Raw genomic sequence first — 21,800 nt, 5'->3', positions numbered from 1 at the left:
AGATGCAGAATTATGAAAAATTTTACTCGTGTTCTAATGAACACTTATAAAATATTTTTTTGTGATCGAGTTCCCAAAGGGTTTATGATGAAAGATAATAAATAACTCTTTTATATAGGACACAATAAACGTTGAACAAAATGGGACGTATATTGTCAGTCATGTGATTTTATTTCGTTTTGTGTAAAAATTAATTTAGAAATTCGATGTTATTAAACGTTATATTGCATCAAAATATAAAAACTAAAAGAATTATTAAAGATAACTAAAAGATATTCAAAGAAGTCATCCTTTAGTTATTATGGATAAGATTATAAAATGACTATCCAATCAAAAATGATAATGGAATCGACATCGAATCGATTTTTTCGACTACATTCTTTCACTAAAAAATATCTTTGTAACAATTTAGTCGTCTTTTAGTCATCTTTTAGACGACTTTGTGCTCTCTAGGTGAGTATACATCTCAAGTGAAAATTTTTCTTATAATTTTTATACGAATTGGAATATTTTTCAGAAAACATTTTTTAGAGATATACTCAGAAATATTCGGAAAGTTTATATCTTTCCTCAGAATTTTTCATACATGTAAATTCTGAAATGTTCTGAGATTTCTCATCCCATATATATAATTAAAAAAACAAAATTTTTTATTTCTTAAATTTTACAACATTTCATCAGAAATTATAGTTACAAAAAAATCTTAGAAATTTAATATTTCATAATTAACATATATATGAAAAATTCTGACAAAAAATTTAGATTTTCTGAAAAGTGTTCCAATTTATATAAAAAATATAAGAATCTATATATTGTCTGCAATATGATCATATAACAATGCGAGTAATTTGTCATTCCATCTTCATCATCATGATGAAAACATGATGGCAAGAAACTTAATACAATTTAATTAAAAGGTTTCATTTTCTAGTGACTCAACAATTAAAAATGTTACATCGCGTCTTACATATAAAAATAACTACCAATAAGTATAGGATTAAGGTTTACGTAACATCTCTAAACATTTTTTCATTCTATTCTCATGATTCTTTATTGCACGCACGAAATACTATCGGCCCTGAGCAAATTCAGTAAATCAATTGGGTCCCGAGGATCTGAAAATAATCAAAGAACGGTGACGTTATCAACGATTGATATAAATTTGAGATTAGCATATAAATTTAAATTTATGTACATTATTAAATCCATGATTTTTGTTATCTAAGAATGGCAAAAACAAATATGCATATTAGCTAAATATTGCCGAAAAATACCAACTTTTTTTCTCAACATTTATCATCTCTATTGATAATCAAACTAATCTGACGATATTATATAAAATCACATTTTTAATTAAAAATTGATTATTACTGAATTTTAAACATATATATAAATACGTGATTATAAAATAATAATTAATAAGATGATAAATCAAATAAAATTACTATTATATTATAAATTTCTTACACTCTCTCTTTCTCTCTCTTTCTCTCTCTCTCTCTCTCTCTCTCTTAATCACTTAAATTAACTTTAACATTAAGTCACACGAAATTCCGTACGTAAGATCGACCGTCTTCTGTAAATAATCTCGTTGATGTCATATTAATTTCTCGACAAGACAAGTTACAATTTGTAACACAACTCAATTTATTAGATCTATATGAATGTGATGAATTGTGTTTGCATGCGTGTGCGTGCGCGCGCGTGTGTGTGTGTGTCTGTATGTGAGATATAAAAATCGCAACACATGCTATGCACGAGGCAGTTGGAGTTTGGATTGCTTGGAGTAAGTTAGAGGCAGTGTCGACATAACGTAGTAATCGTGAGATCAAAGTGTTTCGCGTCAGGATCGAAACATGGACGCCGCAAAAAAAGTTAACAATCCAAATCCACGAATATCTGCGAATCTCATTAGCAAATTATTCTTTTGGTGAGAGTCGCTTTTACGTTACAGTTAATTGATCGGAGTAAAAGATATGAACGTGTTACATGACTCATGAATACGTCGTTTAAATCACTCATTTTTGAATTATGGTCGCAAATAACAAAAGCAACAATGTCGCATACAATTACGAGAAGACGATCGATTTCTCTATGTTGCAATTCGCAGTCTCTGACGCAGATTCAAGACTGGTGTTTTAAGACTCCTAATCATTTATTGATATTATTTTTAAAAAATTTAACCGAGTCACTCTGTGTATTGGATATCATTAATCGAATACCATTAATCATAGAAGAAGATTGCTATTTACAGTTATTATGAATCAATATCGACACGCTGTAAGCTTCATTCTGAGAGCTTTTCAACAAGAGACACAGAGATGACACAGTGAAATAGAATCATTACATCTTTGTTGTTCACTAATGTTAAACAAAGATGAAATGATTACTGTGTTACATGGTTTCTTTCTTTTCTCTCCTCCTGGAGAAAGACGAATTGATACCAAAGTTCAACCAAAAAAAAACAGGCCTAGTCACTCCAGGTCACTCGTTCAAGGCCTTCCTCTATCTTCTTTCTGCACGTAATGAGTGATAAAGGTAGATAGGAGTAGCTATCAGTACGTAAGCGCTGAAATAGAATGAATATCTTCTTCGTCTCAGTTTGTATCATCAGAATAAACGAGAAATCGCATAATAAACATTCTTGTAAAATATATTAAGTGGAAATATTGTTCAATAAAATAATATTTGCAATCAATAAAATAGACTTTGAAAATATAACGTGAAACGCTTTTATTTCGTAAATTAGTAAATAACATAGTATCTATATTTATCTAGATATTTTTAACGATCGATACAGTGTCCCGTAAGTTTTTGCTAACCGCTTTTGTATAGATAGATCGCTCTAAAATGAGTCGAAAAGTCCTCTATCTTGCAGTCCATTTTGCAATTTTAATTCGTAATAATTAACAAGATATTAATTACTAAAAATTGCCGAATATTGGTTTTCGATAATTTTTTATCCAAATACTATCAACTTTACAGAAAAACTGCAAGAGATAAAAATCATTAATTTTCTTCTCATAGAATTCTAAGAATTTTTTCAGAATTTTGATTAACCTCTTAGTACTGCATTTTTTTTATTTTTATCAACATGAGAAAATATGGCATTAAAAAAATTCTGAAAAAATTCTCAGAACTTTATGAGAAGAAAATGAACAATTTTTGCCTCTCGCTGCTTTTCTAAAGTTGATAGTATTTGAATAAAAAATTATTGGAAACCAATATTTAGCGACATTTTAGTAATTAATAACTCGTTAACCATTGCGAAAATTGCAAAATGGTGAGGACTTTTCGACTCAGTTTAATCCACTCTATTTACACAAAAACGTTTGGCAAAAACTTTACCTGTATATAGTTACTAAATGTTAAGGAATATGGAAATCATTCTTGCTCAGTTATTAATCTTTTTAGTAATTAATCCTTAATTAACTAATAAAATGTATAAATGTAATGACCTTAATTGATTAAATTGTATAAACGCTGAAATCTGGTTTTATGATATCAGTTTTCCACAAAACTGATGTATTTACTAGTGTTACAACTGCAAACGTTATCAAATCCGAAAACGAAACAACTATGTACATAATACATGACAATTTGCATAAAATTAATATAATTAATAATATATTAAATAATTATTAAATCGCTTTCAAAGATCTTATCATTCAGCATTACTAGCTCATAAATTAAAATAATAATGCTAAGTTAGAAGCCTTAAAAAAATAAAAGCATGGAAATAAATCATACTTTTTCTGTGTATAATCTAAAAATAAATATAATTTAATTATCTTCTTCGAAACAAAAATAAAGGAATCTTTTATATAATATATAAGTTCGTTCTATCGATTGCAAATATTGTTTTATTGAAAAATATTTTTATTTTATTTAATATATTTTGTAAGAATTTTTAAGAATTTTTTTTTGCATTTTTTCTGAAGAATTTGTGAAATAGTACTGTGTATTAAATATTATGTGATATTTTTATTTATCACTTTTCATGATTTTATCTCAAGATTCCTAATGATTTAACATTTTGAATTGTATTCATAATTTGACTTATCAGAAACCTTGAGATAAGATCATGAAAAGTGATAACATCAAATAAGAATATTATATAATATGTATTTTACATAATAAAAGATTTATATAATAAGAGATTTATCTATTAAATTAATTACTAGATATTACTTCTTATCTATGATAGCCAAATTATGTATACCTGCTCCTGACCGAAATCAGCTCAGAATACAATCAAATGATAATATATAGTAATAGTGTGACTAACTGTCTTTATCTTATGGATATGTATGTATATATACATATGTATATACTTAAACTTGACTTTTAAAGTATAATGTGGTACTTCGGATTTGTTATGCTACATTACACACAAATATATTTGCACTTTATAATGCTTAACATATTTTACAGAATTATTCTAATTATTCTTAGCATAATTATGAATATAAATCAAGAATATTATGAATATACATTTTATAATAAAAATAATTATCTATAATATTTTTTAATCTAAAATAAAATAATTTTATGTTGGAGGGAAGGTATATGATTGCAAAGATAAATATAATAATAACAGTTAATTTATTTTTGAAGAACAATATGATTACTTTAATAGAAAATGAAATCAAGAAATGTATAAAATTCTCAGCAACTTAAATTAAATGCACAGCAATAGTCATAAATGTACCTGTTAGGATTACCATCACAATTTGGCAAAATATAAAATATTTTTCAGTAGGATTTTTTTATTAAAATCAGAACGATATTCGAAATATCGAGTTCAGGACTGTTTTGTTCGAAAATCATTCTTACTCAATTTATTGATCTTTTTAGTAGTTAATTCTAATAAATGCTGAAATGGTTTTATGATATCAGTTTTATGATATGTTCACAAAACTGATGTATTTACAACTGCAAACGTTACCAAATCCGAAAACAAAACTGTGCACATAGTGACAATCTGCATTGATTAATGACATATTAAATAAATCTTTAATTACTTTCCATGATCTTATCATTCAGCATTACTATCTCATCACGGGACATATAGTCTTATTAAATATTTATCTTATAAAAGCAAATGTATTCTCATACATATGTGCTATATAATTTCTTATTATGTTATATTTAAGGTGGTTGGCAAGAATAATTTGGTATGGAAAAGATCATGACTTGGAGATGAAAAATGTGTACAATATTATGCCAGCTGATGATAGTGAATTTCTGGGAAACAAATTAGAAGAGTAAATAATTTTATCTTTAAGACAAATTTACATTGAGATCATACGTCAATAATTAAGTTAGGGTAGCGATCATATAACTTTTCCTAGGACCAAAACATGAAAATTCTTTGTATGATGTGCGTATATATACAACATACATACAAAGTTGTATGATCGCTACTCAGCACTAATAAATTATTAATAATATTATCCCACTTTTTTAGCACGTAAATGCTTTCAGGAATTGGAAAAATGAAGTGCATGCAGCTAAGAAGAATGGCAGGCAGCCTAAATTTTTTACAGCTTTGAAGAAAACGTTTATATGGTCATTGTTTTATTACGGAGGATGGGTTTTAGTGTTAGCTGTCGTTGTAAGGTAACTATATATTATAATGATTTCATTGTTATTTGCTCATAAAAATACGTTTTACAGAACTATGCAAATATATATTTTGGGTTTGTTCATTTGGCACTTTGATCCAAGAGCAGCATCTACCCAGGAAGAAGCGTATCTTTACGCTTCTGGTGTAATAATCTTAGCAATAATGGTGGTGATGATAACTCATCATTCGCATATGGGCTTAATGGAGATTGGAATGCGAGTGAGAATAGCAAGCTCCTCTTTAATATACAGGAAGGTCTCTATTAGGCTAATTAGTGTTTTAAAGATCTTTAGTCCATTCTCTAAGAATCTTTTAAATATTTGTTTTTCTCTTTAGATATTATGCTTATCTAGTTCTACATCCACCACTCCAGGACAAGTTGTTAATCTGTTATCAAATGACATGTCAAAATTCGAGCAATTGTTTTTATGGTTACATTACATTTGGATTCTGCCTATACAAGGATCCATAATTGCATTTATGATTTGGCAGAGTGTTGGCATTGCTTCGTTAGCCGGTGTATTTTTCATAATAATTCAGACTATTCCTCTTCAAGGTAACGTACAGTTGCAAACATATATAATAATTAACTAACTATACAATAAGTTACTAATTTTTACGTACTTTGCAGGATACATAGGTAGATGTACCTCGAAGTTACGTTCAAAAATCGCAGTAAGAACCGACGAGAGAATTCGTTTGATGTCCGAAATAATCAAGGGCATACAAGTTATTAAAATGTATACTTGGGAGAAACCATTTGCGGAACTAGTTAATTGTGCAAGAAAGTTGGTACATATTTCAGTCTCATTGTTATTACAAAGAAATCTAATATAATAAATGCATTATTTCGTCTAGATATGAAATCGATGTCCTCACGCTAATATCATACCTAAGAGGTTTCACGTTAGCCTCTTGTGTTTTCACGGAAAGAACAACGTTGTATTTTACAATTATGGCCTATGTACTTTGTGGACATTCTATATCCGCCGATAAAGTATTCTCACTGGCACAATATTTTAATATTCTTCAACTTACTATGGCGATATTTTATCCTATGGCCGTAGCGGGTGCTGCTGAAGCAGCAGTTTCTATAAAAAGAATTGAAGTAAGATCACTTTACTTAGTTGAGATCAATTTTAAAGATAAAAAGAAATATATAAATCAGTCAATGATTGTTACGTAGTAAATAATTATAGTACAGAAATGCTAACAGAATGAAAATAAAGTTTGAAATCTTTTATTAGAACTTCCTGTTATTGAATGAGAACGTTCCATTGATACAATCATCAACTATTAAAGACACAAGTATTTTAATGAAAAATGTTAGTGCTTCGTGGACAACCACTAAAATTGTAAATACATTACATAACATCAACATTCAAATTAAAGACAAAAAACTCTATACCATTATTGGTCCTGTGGGCGCAGGCAAGGTATATCTATTGAACACTTTCTATATTTGTATGCGTGTGTGTAATATTTTGTGTAAAACGAATTTTAATATTTATTTTAAGAAAATCTGTTTGTATTTAATTTTCAGAGTTCTTTCCTGCAAGCAATTTTAGGCGAACTGAAATCATCGCAAGGTCAAATACAAATAAATGGCAAAATATCATATGCTAGCCAAGAACCTTGGCTGTTTACTGGTACAGTGCGAAATAATATTTTGTTTGGTCAGCCTTATGATAACGTTAAATATCAGAATGTTGTAAACGTATGCGCTCTTGTGAAAGATTTCGAACAACTTCCGTATGGTGATAAGACCTTAGTCGGTGAAAGAGGTACGGCACTCAGCGGTGGACAACGTGCTAGAATTAATCTAGCAAGGTAAATTTGCTATATTACACTTGCAAAACAGTGTTACATATTTTTACATAATCTGCTATTTATAGAGCTGTCTACAGAGATGCTGATATCTATCTTTTCGATGATCCTTTATCAGCTGTTGATACTCACGTTGGTAGACATTTATTTAATGAATGTATGAACAATTACTTGCGGAACAAGACAAGAATTCTCGTGACTCATCAATTGCAGTACTTAAAACAATGCGATTACATTGTTATTCTTAATAATGTATGTAAAATATTACGTTATATATGTATATATGTATAATTATTTATGTGAATACATTTACACATTATTATAAGTGTATGAAATTTAATTACTTGAATTACTTACTTAATTTAATTAATTGAATTTTTTCAAAAAGGGTCAAATTGAAGATGAAGGTACATTTACAGCCCTTCAAGAAAAACGTGCGATTTTTTTGGAAATATTAATGAGAGTTGAAGAAGTTAACGAAAAGAAGGAATCATTAAAAATTGATGCAAATCCTATGTCTGATATAATTCCAAACGGTAACGTCAATGATGAAGACACGGAGAAAGCCGAGCCTCAAGAAACCGAGGAGCTTCTGGCTAAAGGAAGTTTGTCAAAATTGATTTATTGGAAATATTTTCGTAGCGGTGCTTCGATCATCATGATTATCTTCTTTTTGTTTTGCACGATTTTGGGACAAATTGGAAGCAATGGTTGTGACTATTGGGTTGGTTATTGGTAAGTTTTTATGAGGAAGAACCTATTTCTAGATGTAATAAATTTTATGATGCAGGACGAGACAAGAAGAGATGCGTATCAAAGTTATGCGCGAACTACAGCATAGTGCAGTGAACAATTTTACAATGCCTTCTTCCACACTGAGATCTACTGGACAAATAAAAAATGCATCGAATATTAGTAACGAGTTCACTGAATTTATAACAACCACAGACTATTATAGAGATATGTCCAATGATACTATATCGTCACAAAATTTTACTATCAATAACTGTTAGTATTTCCTACTTTTCTATTGTACAATATATTCAGTCTTGTAATTGTATCGTAAATGTTTTACTACTTTATTTCAAATTAGATCAAAATTATAGATGAGAATATATACTATCTCGATATGAATACGGCTTTATGGATTTATGGAGGTTTTATTGCTATCAGCATTGTAGTAACGACAATAAAAAATTTAATTTTTGCCAAGATATGTATGAATGCCAGCAAGAATTTACATAATTTCATGTTTTCGTGCGTACTTAAAGCACCGATGTCGTTCTTTGACAATAATCCATCCGGTAAAGTATATTGACTTAGGCTGTTCCATTTTTCGGTAAATTTTAGCTCACTCTTACTCTCTTAAGCCGGCGGCACACGATGCTTGTTTTCTTGGATTGCTAGCTGAATTAGAATCTTGCCATCCTATTGTGATGTTGGCATTGTCAATACTGCAGGAAATCAAACATCGCGCCGTCGGCTTTCTTATGTTATGTATAACTTATGTATAACTTTCTTATGTTCTTACTCTTTTAGTATTTTGTTTATCTAGTAGATAAATTATCACATAGTTTATTCGAAGATGGAACAATCGATCCTTAGTGTTTGATCATTATTAATGTAATGTAACAGGATGCAAGTAAATAAGAATTGTACTTTCCTAGGTCGAATTTTAAATCGTTTTTCAAAGGACATGGGCGCAGTGGATGAAATATTGCCCAGCACTATGACAGTATCCATTCAAATATTTACGGTGATGATTGGAATTCTGGTTCAAATACTTATTATCAACTGGTGGATTATATTCGCTGTAATCATTATGATTTTCTTGTTTGGCATAATAAGAAAAATTTATCTTCCAATAGCGCGAACCACAAAACGGTTGGAAGGAATTGGTAAATTACTTTCCTTCTTTAGACATCTGAAGCCATCTTTCGTGTTAAAAAATTAATGTTCGTTTCAATTTTTAGCAAAGAGTCCCATGTTTTCGCATGTAAACTCCACGTTGTCGGGTCTGACGACAATACGTTCTACCGGTGCCCAGGAGATTATTCGCAAACAATTTGACGAACATCAAGATTTACACACTAGCACCTATTCACTAATTATCGCAACTAGCACAGTATTCGGTTTAGCGCTGGACGTAGTATCTATCGGATTTATCGCTATCGTTACATACAGTTTTGTTGCATTAAACGATGGTAAGTATTTGATACAATTATTACTAATTACAGAGTTCGTAATAATAGAATATCTACAGATCTTTTTGCCTTTGCTAGAAAACACTTTCGCCGGACATGTTGGTTTAGCTATTTCGCAAGTGCTCATTTTATGCGGTATGGTACAGTACGGAATGCGTCAAACCGCAGAAACGATCACACAGATGACGAGCGTAGAAAGAATAATACAATTCACCGAGCTTGAGAAAGAAGGCCCGTTTGAGAGTAATCCCATAGATAAACCGTCGAGTAATTGGCCCTCTAAGGGAGAAATTAAATTCGACCGTGTTTATCTTCGATACTCCGAATCTGAATCACCCGTTCTTAAATCTCTAAGTTTCGTCGTTAAACCTGGCATGAAGGTAATTACCACTTGTACAAAAATCCGTTATCAAATAAGCTCAAGTCATTCTAAATAATTATAATTGTATTCTAAATTATTCTAAATTATTCTCTCTATAATTATTTAGATTGGAATTGTGGGTCGTACCGGAGCCGGGAAGTCATCTCTAATCGCCGCCTTATTTCGCATGGCAAAACTCGACGGCACTATCTACATTGATAACGTTGATACGAAGAAAATTGGGCTTCACGATTTGAGAAATAAAATTTCCATAATACCGCAAGAACCGGTATTATTCTCCGCTACGCTTCGAGATAATCTCGATCCCTTTTATAAGTTTCATGACGCCGATCTGTGGAGTGTTTTAGAAGAAGTGAAATTAAAACACATGGTAGGCTCCTTAGACTACCATGTTGAACAGGACGGCAGTAATTTCAGCGTTGGACAACGACAGTTGGTTTGCCTAGCTCGCGCGATTTTACAAGATAATAAAATACTTGTGCTCGACGAAGCTACTGCCAATGTGGATCCTACGACGGACGCATTCATACAAACGACGATCCGAAAGAAATTCGAAAACTGCACGGTATTAACAATAGCGCACAGATTGAACACGATAATGGACAACGATAAAGTACTGACGATGAATCAAGGTCAATTATTAGAATTCGATCATCCGTATATTTTGTTACAAAACGAACAAGGTCACTTCAGTAATATGGTGCAAGAAACTGGAAAGGCGATGGCAGAACAACTTAAACAATGTGCCAAAGAGGTAAATCAATTGCTCCATGGTGATAAAGAATGAGAAAAAATATTAAAAAGATATTTAAGTGTAATATTTTGTTTACAGGCGTATGAACGACGGCGTGAACCGTTGTGATCTACTCTAGAAGAAATACTACAATAAGTCTGTGTTAATAAAAGAACAAATTACTTATTTCCTTTTACTTAATTTTAATTTGTTTTTATTTTTTTTAAGCAATATTTTTAGTGAGAATTGATTAGATTATAGTACTTAGTTATTTTAAATAATTTGTACTTATTTTTTATAAATGTTTGTGTGTAAAGAAATATTTCTATTACCTTCGATGATAGAATTGGTAAGATGTCACAAAATATAGGGAGGTCCATCACAAAATATATGAAGGTCCAGATGGAAGTCAATTTAATTTGTAATATCACGTACTTCAGCTTCAGTTTACTGTGTTTCAAGACAACAAATAATCGGCGTGCAGTTTGCTTAAACTGGAAATTGTAAAATTCACAAAAAAATATTATTGGACATCAAGATTCTTTGATTGAATATGACTTCTTCGCTTATTTGTGTTAATATTGCAAAATAAATTTATCATTTTTCTTTTTAGTTACATACAATTAGGCCTTTACTAAATTTTTATAAGAAGCATTTTATAAAAAATTTAAAAGAACTTCTAACAGAATTGATACCACTTTATAACTATTTGAATATCATACAAATATCAAATTTCATTTGAAAAATGATGACAAAGTATAATATATTGCAATATAAGTCTGCAATGCTATTGCTGATAGTTAAATGGCTTGAAAAATTGAATTATCAGGGAATACAATGTGTTCATCAACGCTATGTTCAAAGTTAAGAAAGTTACTTTAGAAAATTAACTTGTTACTGTTACTATTCTTTTCGGTTACATTATACATAAATTTAAAAAGGTCTTGAAACAAAGAATAATTTATAGGAAGTACTATATATTAATTTTTGAGCTAAAACTTTAAATACTGTTTAATAAAGTGCTTATTATTTTAGTCTAAGGCTGTATTGTACATGTACAAAGTAAGAATTGTATTCATTATAGTCATAAAAAAAATAATTGTAACAGTTACAAGTAACATATTACTTTCGAAGTACTCTGCTGTATACAATGTTAAACTTCCGTATAAGAAATGAGAGAATATGTTACTTGTTAATAGTCAAAGAGACTAGAATGTAAATTTTGACATTTTATATGAAGTTGAAACAAATTATTAAAGATTTCTTTTTAATGAATAATTATATTGAGATTTTATAATGATTATAATAAATAGAGGTATATATACTAATTCATAAAAATATATATCACAAACTTTTTTGTCTCTTAGCTATGTTTCCTTGATATAGAAAAATAAATAACTGCAACTCCAGGTCAAATCAACTGCACTACACCAGATTTAACCAAATTTGCTACGGCACTATACTGTATGATATGCTGCGAACCTTCCTCAAAGTCTATCTCTTCATTCAGCATACCAGGCAGGACTATGCCGGTAACCCTTTGGTTGGCACGCAGAAACACATGCGCCTGCAGATTAGGTTTAACGGTAAACTTGTTCGCTTCAAATCGCTGAAAGTTAGGCGGCATATGTTGCAAAGCCACCGTCTTGAAGAATGTTTCCAGATTGGCCAGGTACTCCTTAGCAAAGCGCAACTCGCCTGGAGTCAAATAGGCTTCCTCCGGACTTCTATTTGCTTCCTCCGACAGGATATGAATCGTATATCGTTCGATCTTCTCCAAACGTGTTCGCAGGTAGCTGCTGATGACGTATTTGATCCGATCGAGTTCCATCCGGTGGACTAGTGCTCGCAGATCATTCTTATCTAACCTCTTGATGTTCTCTTCCATGTGCGCGATCTGTTGCAGCATGCAGTCCACCAGGTCGGACTGATGCGGCAAGATTTCCGGAGCGAATCTCTCGTTCATCCAGGCGTTTTCGATCTCCTGGAGCACCGTCTGTGCCGTCAGTTCCCCGACGCCATCCCCATCATCCAACAAATTATCCTCGAGGCTCTCCTCCATGGCTGTTGATTATAATAATCGTTAATATTCGCGCGCGAAAGAAACGCACTTTGTTTTTCTTTTGCGTACCTATCGTGTTGATCTTTGAAAGTATCTGTTGTTGATACAAATATTACGAATCATCACGATGCTATCATCGATCCATCACTTATGGCGGGACGAACATAACCGCAACTCCGTATACTCTATCAATATTTGCTTCTCGGCAGATCCCGGCTCGGGCCATTTTGAATCGCTTACGAATTTCCCACGTGATTATCTCGAATTTAATAAATTTCGATCTTACTATCGATTGCGTTTGAATTTAATCGCGCAATATCTCGTTCGAAATTCGAGTTCTATTTGTATAAATGTACTGTCAGGGAGAATAAGGATAGTTTTCGTTCATTTTTACGATTGTTTTAAACGATTTTATCATTTCGTTTTATCTAAATTGCCTTTATTTATAAATGACGCAAATTTACGTGTCATTTTTAATATTACGATTCAAATGGCTCTTCTGTAACTACTTAGGAACCTTAAATAAAATGAAACTTTATATATTTATTTGTATTTACAATTTATATTCCCTCCTAATCTACTCTCTTTTGAAACTTTTATAATATATAATATATAAACTAAAAATTATAAAAGATATATAAAACAAATACTTATTAAAATTATTTATAATATTATTTTAATATAAATCTGATTCTTTAACAATTAGAGAATTTATTAAGATTAGACACTGAATCGTTGCTTTTGATTAATCTGTACCATCAAGTGATTTTTCGCATTCTATTCTTGTTGCATTCTCGTAAGGTTTCTGTGTGCGGCAACTCAAGGTACTCCCAAGGTATTCCCAAATCCTGCGTAATCTAATAGAGAATTTCTTAAGACTGTTTGCCGACTTAGAAAAGTGTTGTATATAGTCAAATACGTAAGATCGCGACGTATATTTAAGCGCGGCTTATCGTCGCGCAGCCTCGAGCCGCAGCCGATGGTGGACCGAACAGGGAACTCTACCTGCAAGCGTCTTCACGGATAGGCCGTTACAAGATATCACGCCGACGATCCTACAGTTTACTTGGATTAGTTCGTTCACCACGACGATTTTTTCCAAGTAGTACGAACGGAGGCAAGTCACGAATTAATTTTTTTTTTTGCCATAATTATCTGCAAGGAAATGTGAAAATTCGGTGAAGGCTTGTTGACTTCGAATAACTTCCTGTCTTTGTTTCTTTTTAAATTTTTTCTTTTCAAATTTTTTCAACGCTAAGTAGTCCAAATTATAAATAGTATATAAGTAATCTCACATAAAAGAATATTAATTAATCTAGAGACTTTCGCAGTTCACCATGTCTTTCGTATCCGGACCAAGTCATGCAGCTTACACGTGGGCAGCACAAGGAGGCGGATTTGGTAATCAAACAGTGGTCGACAAAGTGCCACCGGAGATGCTCCACATGGTCGATGTTCACTGGTACCAATTCCCGCCGATGAATCCTCTGTGGCATGGACTTCTTGGTTTCGCCATCGGCGTCCTTGGCACAATATCTATCATTGGTAACGGCATGGTGATATATATATTCACCACCACCAAGAGTCTTCGCACTCCGAGCAACTTGCTCGTCGTCAATCTTGCCATCTCTGATTTCCTCATGATGTTGTGCATGTCTCCAGCTATGGTGCGTTCTAATCCAAGGCATTCACGATCGAAATATTTGATGCGACAATAATATTCGGTGCGATCTGTATATTCAATTAATGATGTGCACAGGTAATCAATTGCTATTATGAGACTTGGGTGCTAGGACCTTTGTTCTGTGAATTGTACGGCATGGCGGGCTCCCTGTTCGGGTGTGGCTCCATATGGACGATGACGATGATCGCATTCGATAGGTATAACGTAATTGTCAAAGGCTTGTCTGCTAAGCCAATGACCATTAAAGGCGCCCTCATTCGTATATTCGCTATTTGGCTCTTCACGATACTTTGGACAATCGCCCCACTGTTCGGATGGAATCGGTGAGATGCAAAAATCTAAAATAATATTAACTATTATTAAAGAATATTATGAATTATAAGCAACATACATTTCCTTTTCACAGCTACGTGCCCGAAGGCAACATGACTGCCTGTGGTACCGATTACTTAACCAAGGATATAGTATCCAGATCGTACATCCTGTTCTATAGCATCTTTGTCTACTTTATGCCGCTGTTCCTCATCATCTACAGCTACTTCTTCATCATTCAAGCGGTCGCCGCTCATGAGAAGAACATGCGTGAGCAAGCGAAGAAGATGAACGTCGCTTCTCTGCGATCCGCCGAAAACCAAAGCACCAGCGCCGAATGCAAATTAGCGAAGGCAAGCCTTCTTGCTTGTAAACTCTCTCCAATTTGTTCTTACTTATATGGTAGTTATAACGATGTTACTAATTATAGGTAGCTCTCATGACTATCTCCTTGTGGTTTATGGCGTGGACTCCGTACCTAGTCATCAATTTCTCAGGCATTTTTGAGACAACCAAAATCAGTCCGCTCTTCACAATTTGGGGCTCTCTCTTTGCCAAAGCCAATGCTGTGTACAATCCCATTGTGTATGGCATCAGGTAGGTCGCAACAATTCCATTATCTGAAGTATGTCGTCATTAAAATATATTTTTACAGATAGAATACAGTAAAGCAGATGAATTGTCTCATATGCTTCTAGCGGAACTAATCTTTTTTCTATGTGATTTCAGCCATCCCAAGTATCGAGCTGCTCTCTTCCAAAGGTTCCCATCTCTGGCGTGTGCCTCCGAGCCGGCGCCTGGCGCGGACACAATGTCCACGACTACCACGGTTACAGAAGGCGAAAAACCTGTCGCATAAAATAATGATTTTTTTGACGATGGAATACATTTACTAAATGGATGTAAATGGATCTGAAATATTATTATATTCTCGTCATACAGAAATCGCATCATCATGAGTTGTAAATAGCTGCATTAAATAACGTGTGCAAGAGAGATACATCACTAACGAGAATATATTTAACCGTGATATTTTATATAAGAAAAACTGTGATCAAAGCGAGAGCCTCAGCCAAGCGAATATGCGAAAAATTTTAACAGAAAAATCGAGGGCTAAATTTCATTATAGCTGTTAGTTTATGAAACATTGTATGGTTCGGCCGCACCACAAGACGAATCTCTCATAAATGGCTCATAGCGCAGTTGTAAATTTTATCATCTCTTGGAATATATGGTCACTTTGGAATTAGCAAATTATATAATGTCGCTAAAAATTATATCGTGAGCGATATGCGGTATTATATCGCTCTAACAATATCTGTAATTAATTTTATAGAATTAAATAGATACTGCATGCAATCACAAATGAATTCTATTCAACCACAAACATTTTTTAACGTATGTGTACATATACAGGGTGCCCTATTTTAATTAAAACAGTCAATTTCTGGAAATCATGAGACTTTACAGGAAGTTTCAGACAAAAGTTGTACGATTTTAAGGGGGATACAAGATAGTGCTACCAACCCGGTAAATGAGATTTTAATTCCTATAAATGAATAAAAATGCATTGAAAAAGGGTTCTTTCAATGTTCGCGCATGCGTCTTTCTGAAAACATGAATTCATTTCAATCTACTTTAATCCATTCTCGTTTATTGGGCCTCTTATTTTCATTTTTACGTAAAAATGTTTCAAGTCTCACAACTCGAAAATAAATTTCATTATATACTGTTTTGAAAAACTCTCGGCTACAAGAATATGTAAAAAAAAAATAGAGGGTTCTATTTAAAAAATTGAAGATGCCCTTCACGTAATCTTTAAACTATCTTTTAACTATCTAAGATCAAACCAATAGTATCTTATGCTCCCCTTAAAGTTATACAACTTCTGTCTGAAACATTTTTGTCTAAAGTCTCGTAATTCCCAGAAATTAGCTATTTTAATTAAAATAGGACACGCTGTATACTCGCATTTAATATTATGCATTAGTATTTTTTATTATATCTCTTAAGAACCTATAGATATTCTCCTAAATCATTACATGCCAAATGATTTATTGAATAATACCCTTATATCTAATACAATTGACACTAAATGCCTTCTATTATTTATTCCTGCAACTATTTAATCACCTGCAATAAAAGTAAAGAACAAAAGAGAAGATTTGAAATAAAATGAGAATTCATCACATACAGCGTATCATGGAATCAGCCCATTCAAAGTTTCCATATATGTAGCTTTTTGCATAATCGCCGATTATTGAAGCTTTACAAATTACATGTTTTACATTTATCATATAAACACACACACACACACACACACGTGTGTGTATAATATGTCTAATATTGATTATTGATTCGTTTCCTCAAGAAACAGACCCTAAACATATATCACAATATATAGAAATTACATTATTCTCTTGGAATTATGTTGTAATTATAGTAGATGACGTTTCTGCAGTTTTCGCAGCCGCAGATGGGTCTTTAGTCGAGCCACATATAAAGAAAGGTAATTTTTCCTTTAGTGCTGCTCTATATTTTGGATGACTGTGCAGAATAAAATAATGCAATACAAGAACATTAATAATTATATATATCATTAAAAATCTCATTTACCTTATTCCATAAACAATTGGATTATATATAGCGTTTGCCTTTGCAAAGAGAGATCCCCAGATGGTGAAAAGAGGACTAATTTTAGCAACACCGAAAATGCCGACATAATTAATAACCAGATATGGCGTCCATGCTATAAACCACAAAGAAATGGTCATTAGTGCCACCTGTAATTAATAAAGTAAATGTATATGTCAATCCTGACTTTCTTCAAATCATTCTTTCAATATTTTAGCGCATATAATATATTTATAATTTTAATATATTTCTTTTTTTGTGTCACCTTTGTCAGTTTTGCTTCTGCACTTATATTTTGATTATCTCCAGATCGCAAAGATTGAACATTCATTTTCTTAGCTTGTTCTCTCATTGTTCTTTCATGAGCAGCTACTGCCTGTTAATTTAAAAAATGTATTTATGGTATACACTAAATTTTTTTTCAATGTTGTAATGTATGAATACTCTTACCGAAACGATAAAATAATAACTGTAAATTATAGTAAACAGCGGCGTATAATATACAAATATCGAGTACACCAAGATGTATGATTTGGAACTCCAATCCTTGGTAAGATAATCTATACCACAAGCGGTCATATTGCCTTCTGGTACATATCTAATCGTCACATTATAAAATATAATACAACACTCTCTTCTCTATTATAAACCATATTTTCTTATAAGTATAATTTTTTATTATCTTAATATTACCTATTCCATCCCACCATGGGCAAGATTGCCCATATTGAAGCGAAGAGCCAGATTATTAAAATTTCGAGTAGTGCTTTCTTGATGGTGAGTGGCTTTCCCGCCATACCCTGAAGAGATTTAGGCATGTTGGTTTCTGTTCACATACTAATAATAATATAAGAGTATATTATACATACCTTTACTATAACATTGTATTTGTCCAAAGCAATAGCAGTCATAGTCCATATTGAAGCGCATCCACATAAAGAAGCAACTATAGCATGTATGTCGCACATTAGCAATCCTTAATATAAAATTAATTCATACGTTACTTACACATTATCAATTTAAATTACACATGCAATAATTAGTATGACGGAAAGACAAAGTTTGCATTACCTAACACCCAGGTCTCATAATAGCAGTTGATCACCATATGAGGCGTCATAATGATCATCATAATAAAGTCCGAAAATGCCAAATTTACCACTAGAAGATTGCTCGGTGTTCTTAAGGAGGGTGTCATCAAGAATATATATACTACAACACCATTACCGCACCATCCCATAAACCCTAACACAATCATCACAAGGCCTAAAATTTTGTGCCACATTGGATCCATCGGTGGAAACTGATACCTGTAATTCCAGAATTTAGTGAGATTTACTTTGCAAACACGAATGATTTACGAATATAGAGAAATCGAAAGTAACCAATGTGGATCGATTAAATACATCATATCCGGAGGTACTTTATCCACTACAGTTTTATTATTAAAAGACATAATTTGCTGCATAGCTCGAGGTCCGATCGTTCTTGTTAGTACATCAGCAAACGCCATGGTGGAGTTCTCAGAGAAAATGGTCAAATTTTCGATACTTACTGTAACAAGGGACTCCAAAATTTTCTTTTGCTTTCTGCAAAATATTGGTAATTAAGTATGGACCATTTAGAGATATAATGCATAAAACAGATATGCATACTTCTTGACACTGGAATGTTTTAAGATACAACTGTTCCTGCTGGATTTAGATTCTGAATTCGAGGCAATTAAAAACTTCAATTTGTAAAACATCAATAGTCCGTGATAAAGAATAACTTGTAATGATAACTGTTGTATCCAGTATAAGTGGAGGAAGAGCGCAGATTTTTTTTTTTATATAGGCATAGAAATCCAATAAAATCATCCAATTACATATGTAAATGTACTTATCTCCTTAATATAATATATACGGATGTAATACGCATGTTATGCATGTCGATTACTGTCACTTATTATTTGGGATAATCCGATCGGAATGAAACTTTACAGATGCTGATAATAAATGTGATTAAAATAACGAAGCTACATTCATTCAGTATTCTTTATAGATAAAAAATTGTTTATTCTTTATATTTTTATCTTTTTACTTATCAATCTTTTATACTTATATCTATTTTTATATATAGTTATATATCATACACTATATTCACAAATTGCCTCAAATATAATTACAAATTACAAAAAGCCTTATTTTACTGCTCTTGAAATTCTCCTAATATGTTGACTGCGACTTTCTTGCAGAGCTTCCTCCAACTCTTGAGTTATATGAAGTAAGTTAGTTGGATCGGTTTGTAGCAGAACGTGTTCAATTTCCTCGGGATTATCGGGATTCTTCAGTGACAAGTCAAGAGAGATGAGTGGTGCAACTTGTTTCAATAAGGATCTTGACGCAGTCTATGATGTAGAGTAATATAAATTATAAATTCAATTATAAATTGAAACGCTCTGAGAAAAAAGAGAGAAGACTCCGCTACCTGCACTTCAAATCTCCATTCCATGTCATGGTATCTCGACAATTTAAATCCAATCTCTTCCAACGCATCCGAGACTTCGTCCTTCTTAATGCTGTATAATTTACTCAATATCGCCTCCTTGTCTTCCGTGAAACCTAAGGCGACTATGGAATCCCGGAAATCCTCCGTGCTTAGCTGTAAGACTCAAAATTTTCAGATTCTCCAGATTTTTTTCAGATTTTTTAATAAACATACTGTTGTCTTGCATTACTTTGGTAGATCTTACTTTGTACTTGCAACTCTCCAGCAAGAGATTGACCAAACCCTCTACTGAATTTTTGATCACATCCAGCTCAACATCTAACTTTTCTGAAACAAGAACAAGGTAACTTATGCAGTTAGCAATCGTACGTCATTTTGATCATTATAGTATTAGTCATCTATGTTTGTGATAAAACTTATGTTTTTTAATTCAATAAATATATACCTGTATAGTCATGCATTGAACAGAAAGATTAAATAAAGTAAATTTCATCATTTAAATGATTATTAAATAGCACATGTTGTTTAATTTCTGCAATTATTGTCATTCTGTTATAAAATTTTTATCAGGATTGTACATTATATATAGTAATCTGTATGTATGTATATGCAACTAATATAAACTATAGATTTGTTTTTTATTCCTACAGTAGAACTTTCTTTCTTGCTTTCGCCAAATATTAAATATATATTTATTTCACTATAAGTTTATGCCATTAAAGTATATGTATATACATACCATTTACTAAAAAAATAGACCTCAGATTTGTTTTTTTTAGCTAAACTTTTATGATTTACAAAGGTTAAATGAAAAGGAGCATACAGCCACACTTTAAATACCTAGCGCCTTCAATTAAATGTATATTGGATAGTAGTTCAACATCGTAACACTAGTACCGGGAAGGCACTAGGTATTTAAAGTGTGGCTGTATGCTCCTTTTCATTTAACCTTTGTAATAATTAAAGCCACTTGCTAATATTTAAAATTTTATGATTTATCTTCCTTATTTTTTTTTCCATATTGATGAAAAAAAGAGAAGTTTAGCTAAAAAGAACAAGTCTCTTATGTCTTACATATAAACAATCTGTAGAAATGACATTAAAGCCTATGTTCTTTGTCCTTGCATTAGATTGTATAAAACTTCCATCTCGCTTATATATATTTATTTATCAATACTCTAATCAGATATATTAATAATTACAAAATAATTTCTTTCTGTATGTGTGCTATCTAATACATATTTTTATTTTATATATTGCTTGTATTGTCTATGTGAAAAAGATTCATGCAAATTTAATATAAATATGTAAAAATTATATGTAAACGTAATCTTGAAATATAAGGTACAACCTTGATTTTTGTATTTCTACTGACATTCAATGAACACAATTTGTAGAATAGTTTTAGCAGATAATTTCAAAATCTGCTTGCAAAACAAAATTTGGTTAACCGGATACGTACGAGCAGCAGCGTTGTACACTTTGACATTCGGGCCCTTTTGCAAATAATCCAGAGCCAATTTGCAGAAATCCTGTAAAACTACGGAGGGAATATGTTTTACTTTATGTTTCTCTGTGAAACAAATTCATTCATCGGCAGACGATTCGCTCTTACCTGGTGACGATTGTTCGACTAGAAACAGCATGTGCTTTTTGTGATCTGGCTTCAATGTTAACAACATTTTCGTTCTTGCCTGATGTGTTGTTTATCTGTTAAAATTCTTAATCAGCTATGAAAATTAATAGCCATACGAGAATTCTCGAATTACTTTCAACTTTTTCAAGACAGACGATACTACGTCGTCGCCATGTTGATTCTCGATTCTCCATCTCTCCATTGTTG

The 21,800-nt window shown here is 32.0% G+C and overlaps 5 protein-coding genes across 10 annotated transcripts; 2 read left to right on the top strand and 3 right to left on the bottom strand.

The window, feature by feature from the left end:
• The first annotated feature begins 1,779 nt into the window (after window positions 1–1,779).
• On the top strand, window positions 1,780–10,953 carry LOC108754184 (multidrug resistance-associated protein 4-like). Of its 2 annotated transcripts, XM_018496307.1 has the most exons (18): window positions 1,780–1,930; window positions 5,157–5,267; window positions 5,488–5,622; window positions 5,680–5,884; window positions 5,966–6,185; window positions 6,261–6,417; window positions 6,488–6,737; window positions 6,877–7,065; window positions 7,173–7,459; window positions 7,525–7,708; window positions 7,845–8,191; window positions 8,247–8,464; window positions 8,563–8,760; window positions 9,124–9,354; window positions 9,430–9,660; window positions 9,739–10,040; window positions 10,149–10,796; window positions 10,875–10,953. In XM_018496307.1, the coding sequence occupies exons 1-18, from the start codon at window positions 1,857–1,859 to the stop codon at window positions 10,902–10,904; spliced, it is 4,017 nt and encodes a 1,338-aa protein (XP_018351809.1). In that variant the 5' UTR covers window positions 1,780–1,856; the 3' UTR covers window positions 10,905–10,953. The 2 variants fall into 2 exon arrangements, with proteins under 2 accessions (XP_018351809.1, XP_018351807.1); XM_018496305.1 differs by lacking the exon at window positions 10,875–10,953 and having other exon boundaries at window positions 10,149–10,829.
• Window positions 10,954–11,030: 77 nt separating this feature from the next.
• Window positions 11,031–13,107, bottom strand: LOC108754203 (DNA replication complex GINS protein SLD5). Of its 3 annotated transcripts, XM_018496353.1 has the most exons (3): window positions 12,907–13,105; window positions 12,258–12,839; window positions 11,031–11,269 (listed from the first exon to the last, which is right to left on the bottom strand). In XM_018496353.1, exons 2-3 carry the CDS (start codon window positions 12,835–12,837, stop codon window positions 11,265–11,267), a joined length of 585 nt encoding a protein of 194 aa, XP_018351855.1. In that variant the 5' UTR covers window positions 12,838–12,839; window positions 12,907–13,105; the 3' UTR covers window positions 11,031–11,264. The 3 variants fall into 3 exon arrangements, with proteins under 3 accessions (XP_018351855.1, XP_018351853.1, XP_018351852.1); XM_018496351.1 differs by lacking the exon at window positions 11,031–11,269 and having other exon boundaries at window positions 12,138–12,842; window positions 12,910–13,107; XM_018496350.1 differs by lacking the exon at window positions 11,031–11,269 and having other exon boundaries at window positions 12,138–12,839.
• A 527-nt stretch (window positions 13,108–13,634) lies between these two features.
• LOC108754195 (rhodopsin) lies at window positions 13,635–15,774 on the top strand. The gene is made up of 6 exons (XM_018496335.1): window positions 13,635–13,954; window positions 14,169–14,504; window positions 14,597–14,844; window positions 14,928–15,186; window positions 15,264–15,430; window positions 15,563–15,774. The coding sequence occupies exons 2-6, from the start codon at window positions 14,175–14,177 to the stop codon at window positions 15,690–15,692; spliced, it is 1,134 nt and encodes a 377-aa protein (XP_018351837.1). The 5' UTR covers window positions 13,635–13,954; window positions 14,169–14,174; the 3' UTR covers window positions 15,693–15,774.
• A 1,089-nt stretch (window positions 15,775–16,863) lies between these two features.
• On the bottom strand, window positions 16,864–19,250 carry LOC108754196 (rhodopsin-like). 3 transcript variants are annotated; one of them, XM_018496336.1, is made up of 9 exons: window positions 19,123–19,250; window positions 19,023–19,046; window positions 18,539–18,777; window positions 18,337–18,443; window positions 18,161–18,267; window positions 17,918–18,065; window positions 17,733–17,843; window positions 17,450–17,616; window positions 16,864–17,380 (listed from the first exon to the last, which is right to left on the bottom strand). In XM_018496336.1, the coding sequence occupies exons 1-9, from the start codon at window positions 19,212–19,214 to the stop codon at window positions 17,260–17,262; spliced, it is 1,116 nt and encodes a 371-aa protein (XP_018351838.1). In that variant the 5' UTR covers window positions 19,215–19,250; the 3' UTR covers window positions 16,864–17,259. The 3 variants fall into 3 exon arrangements, with proteins under 3 accessions (XP_018351838.1, XP_018351840.1, XP_018351839.1); XM_018496338.1 differs by having other exon boundaries at window positions 18,853–19,046; window positions 19,123–19,156; XM_018496337.1 differs by having other exon boundaries at window positions 18,853–19,164.
• A 373-nt stretch (window positions 19,251–19,623) lies between these two features.
• On the bottom strand, window positions 19,624–21,791 carry LOC108754205 (COMM domain-containing protein 2). The gene is made up of 5 exons (XM_018496355.1): window positions 21,573–21,791; window positions 21,420–21,497; window positions 20,202–20,284; window positions 19,937–20,110; window positions 19,624–19,856 (listed from the first exon to the last, which is right to left on the bottom strand). Exons 1-5 carry the CDS (start codon window positions 21,637–21,639, stop codon window positions 19,650–19,652), a joined length of 609 nt encoding a protein of 202 aa, XP_018351857.1. The 5' UTR covers window positions 21,640–21,791; the 3' UTR covers window positions 19,624–19,649.
• Window positions 21,792–21,800: the final 9 nt, after the last annotated feature.

The sequence above is a fragment of the Trachymyrmex septentrionalis genome, unplaced genomic scaffold (assembly GCF_001594115.1).
Source record: "Trachymyrmex septentrionalis isolate Tsep2-gDNA-1 unplaced genomic scaffold, Tsep1.0 scaffold78, whole genome shotgun sequence".
NCBI lineage: Eukaryota > Metazoa > Arthropoda > Insecta > Hymenoptera > Formicidae > Trachymyrmex > Trachymyrmex septentrionalis.
Note: the sequence above shows the minus strand (reverse complement) of the source record. Positions and strands in the feature narration are given on the sequence as shown.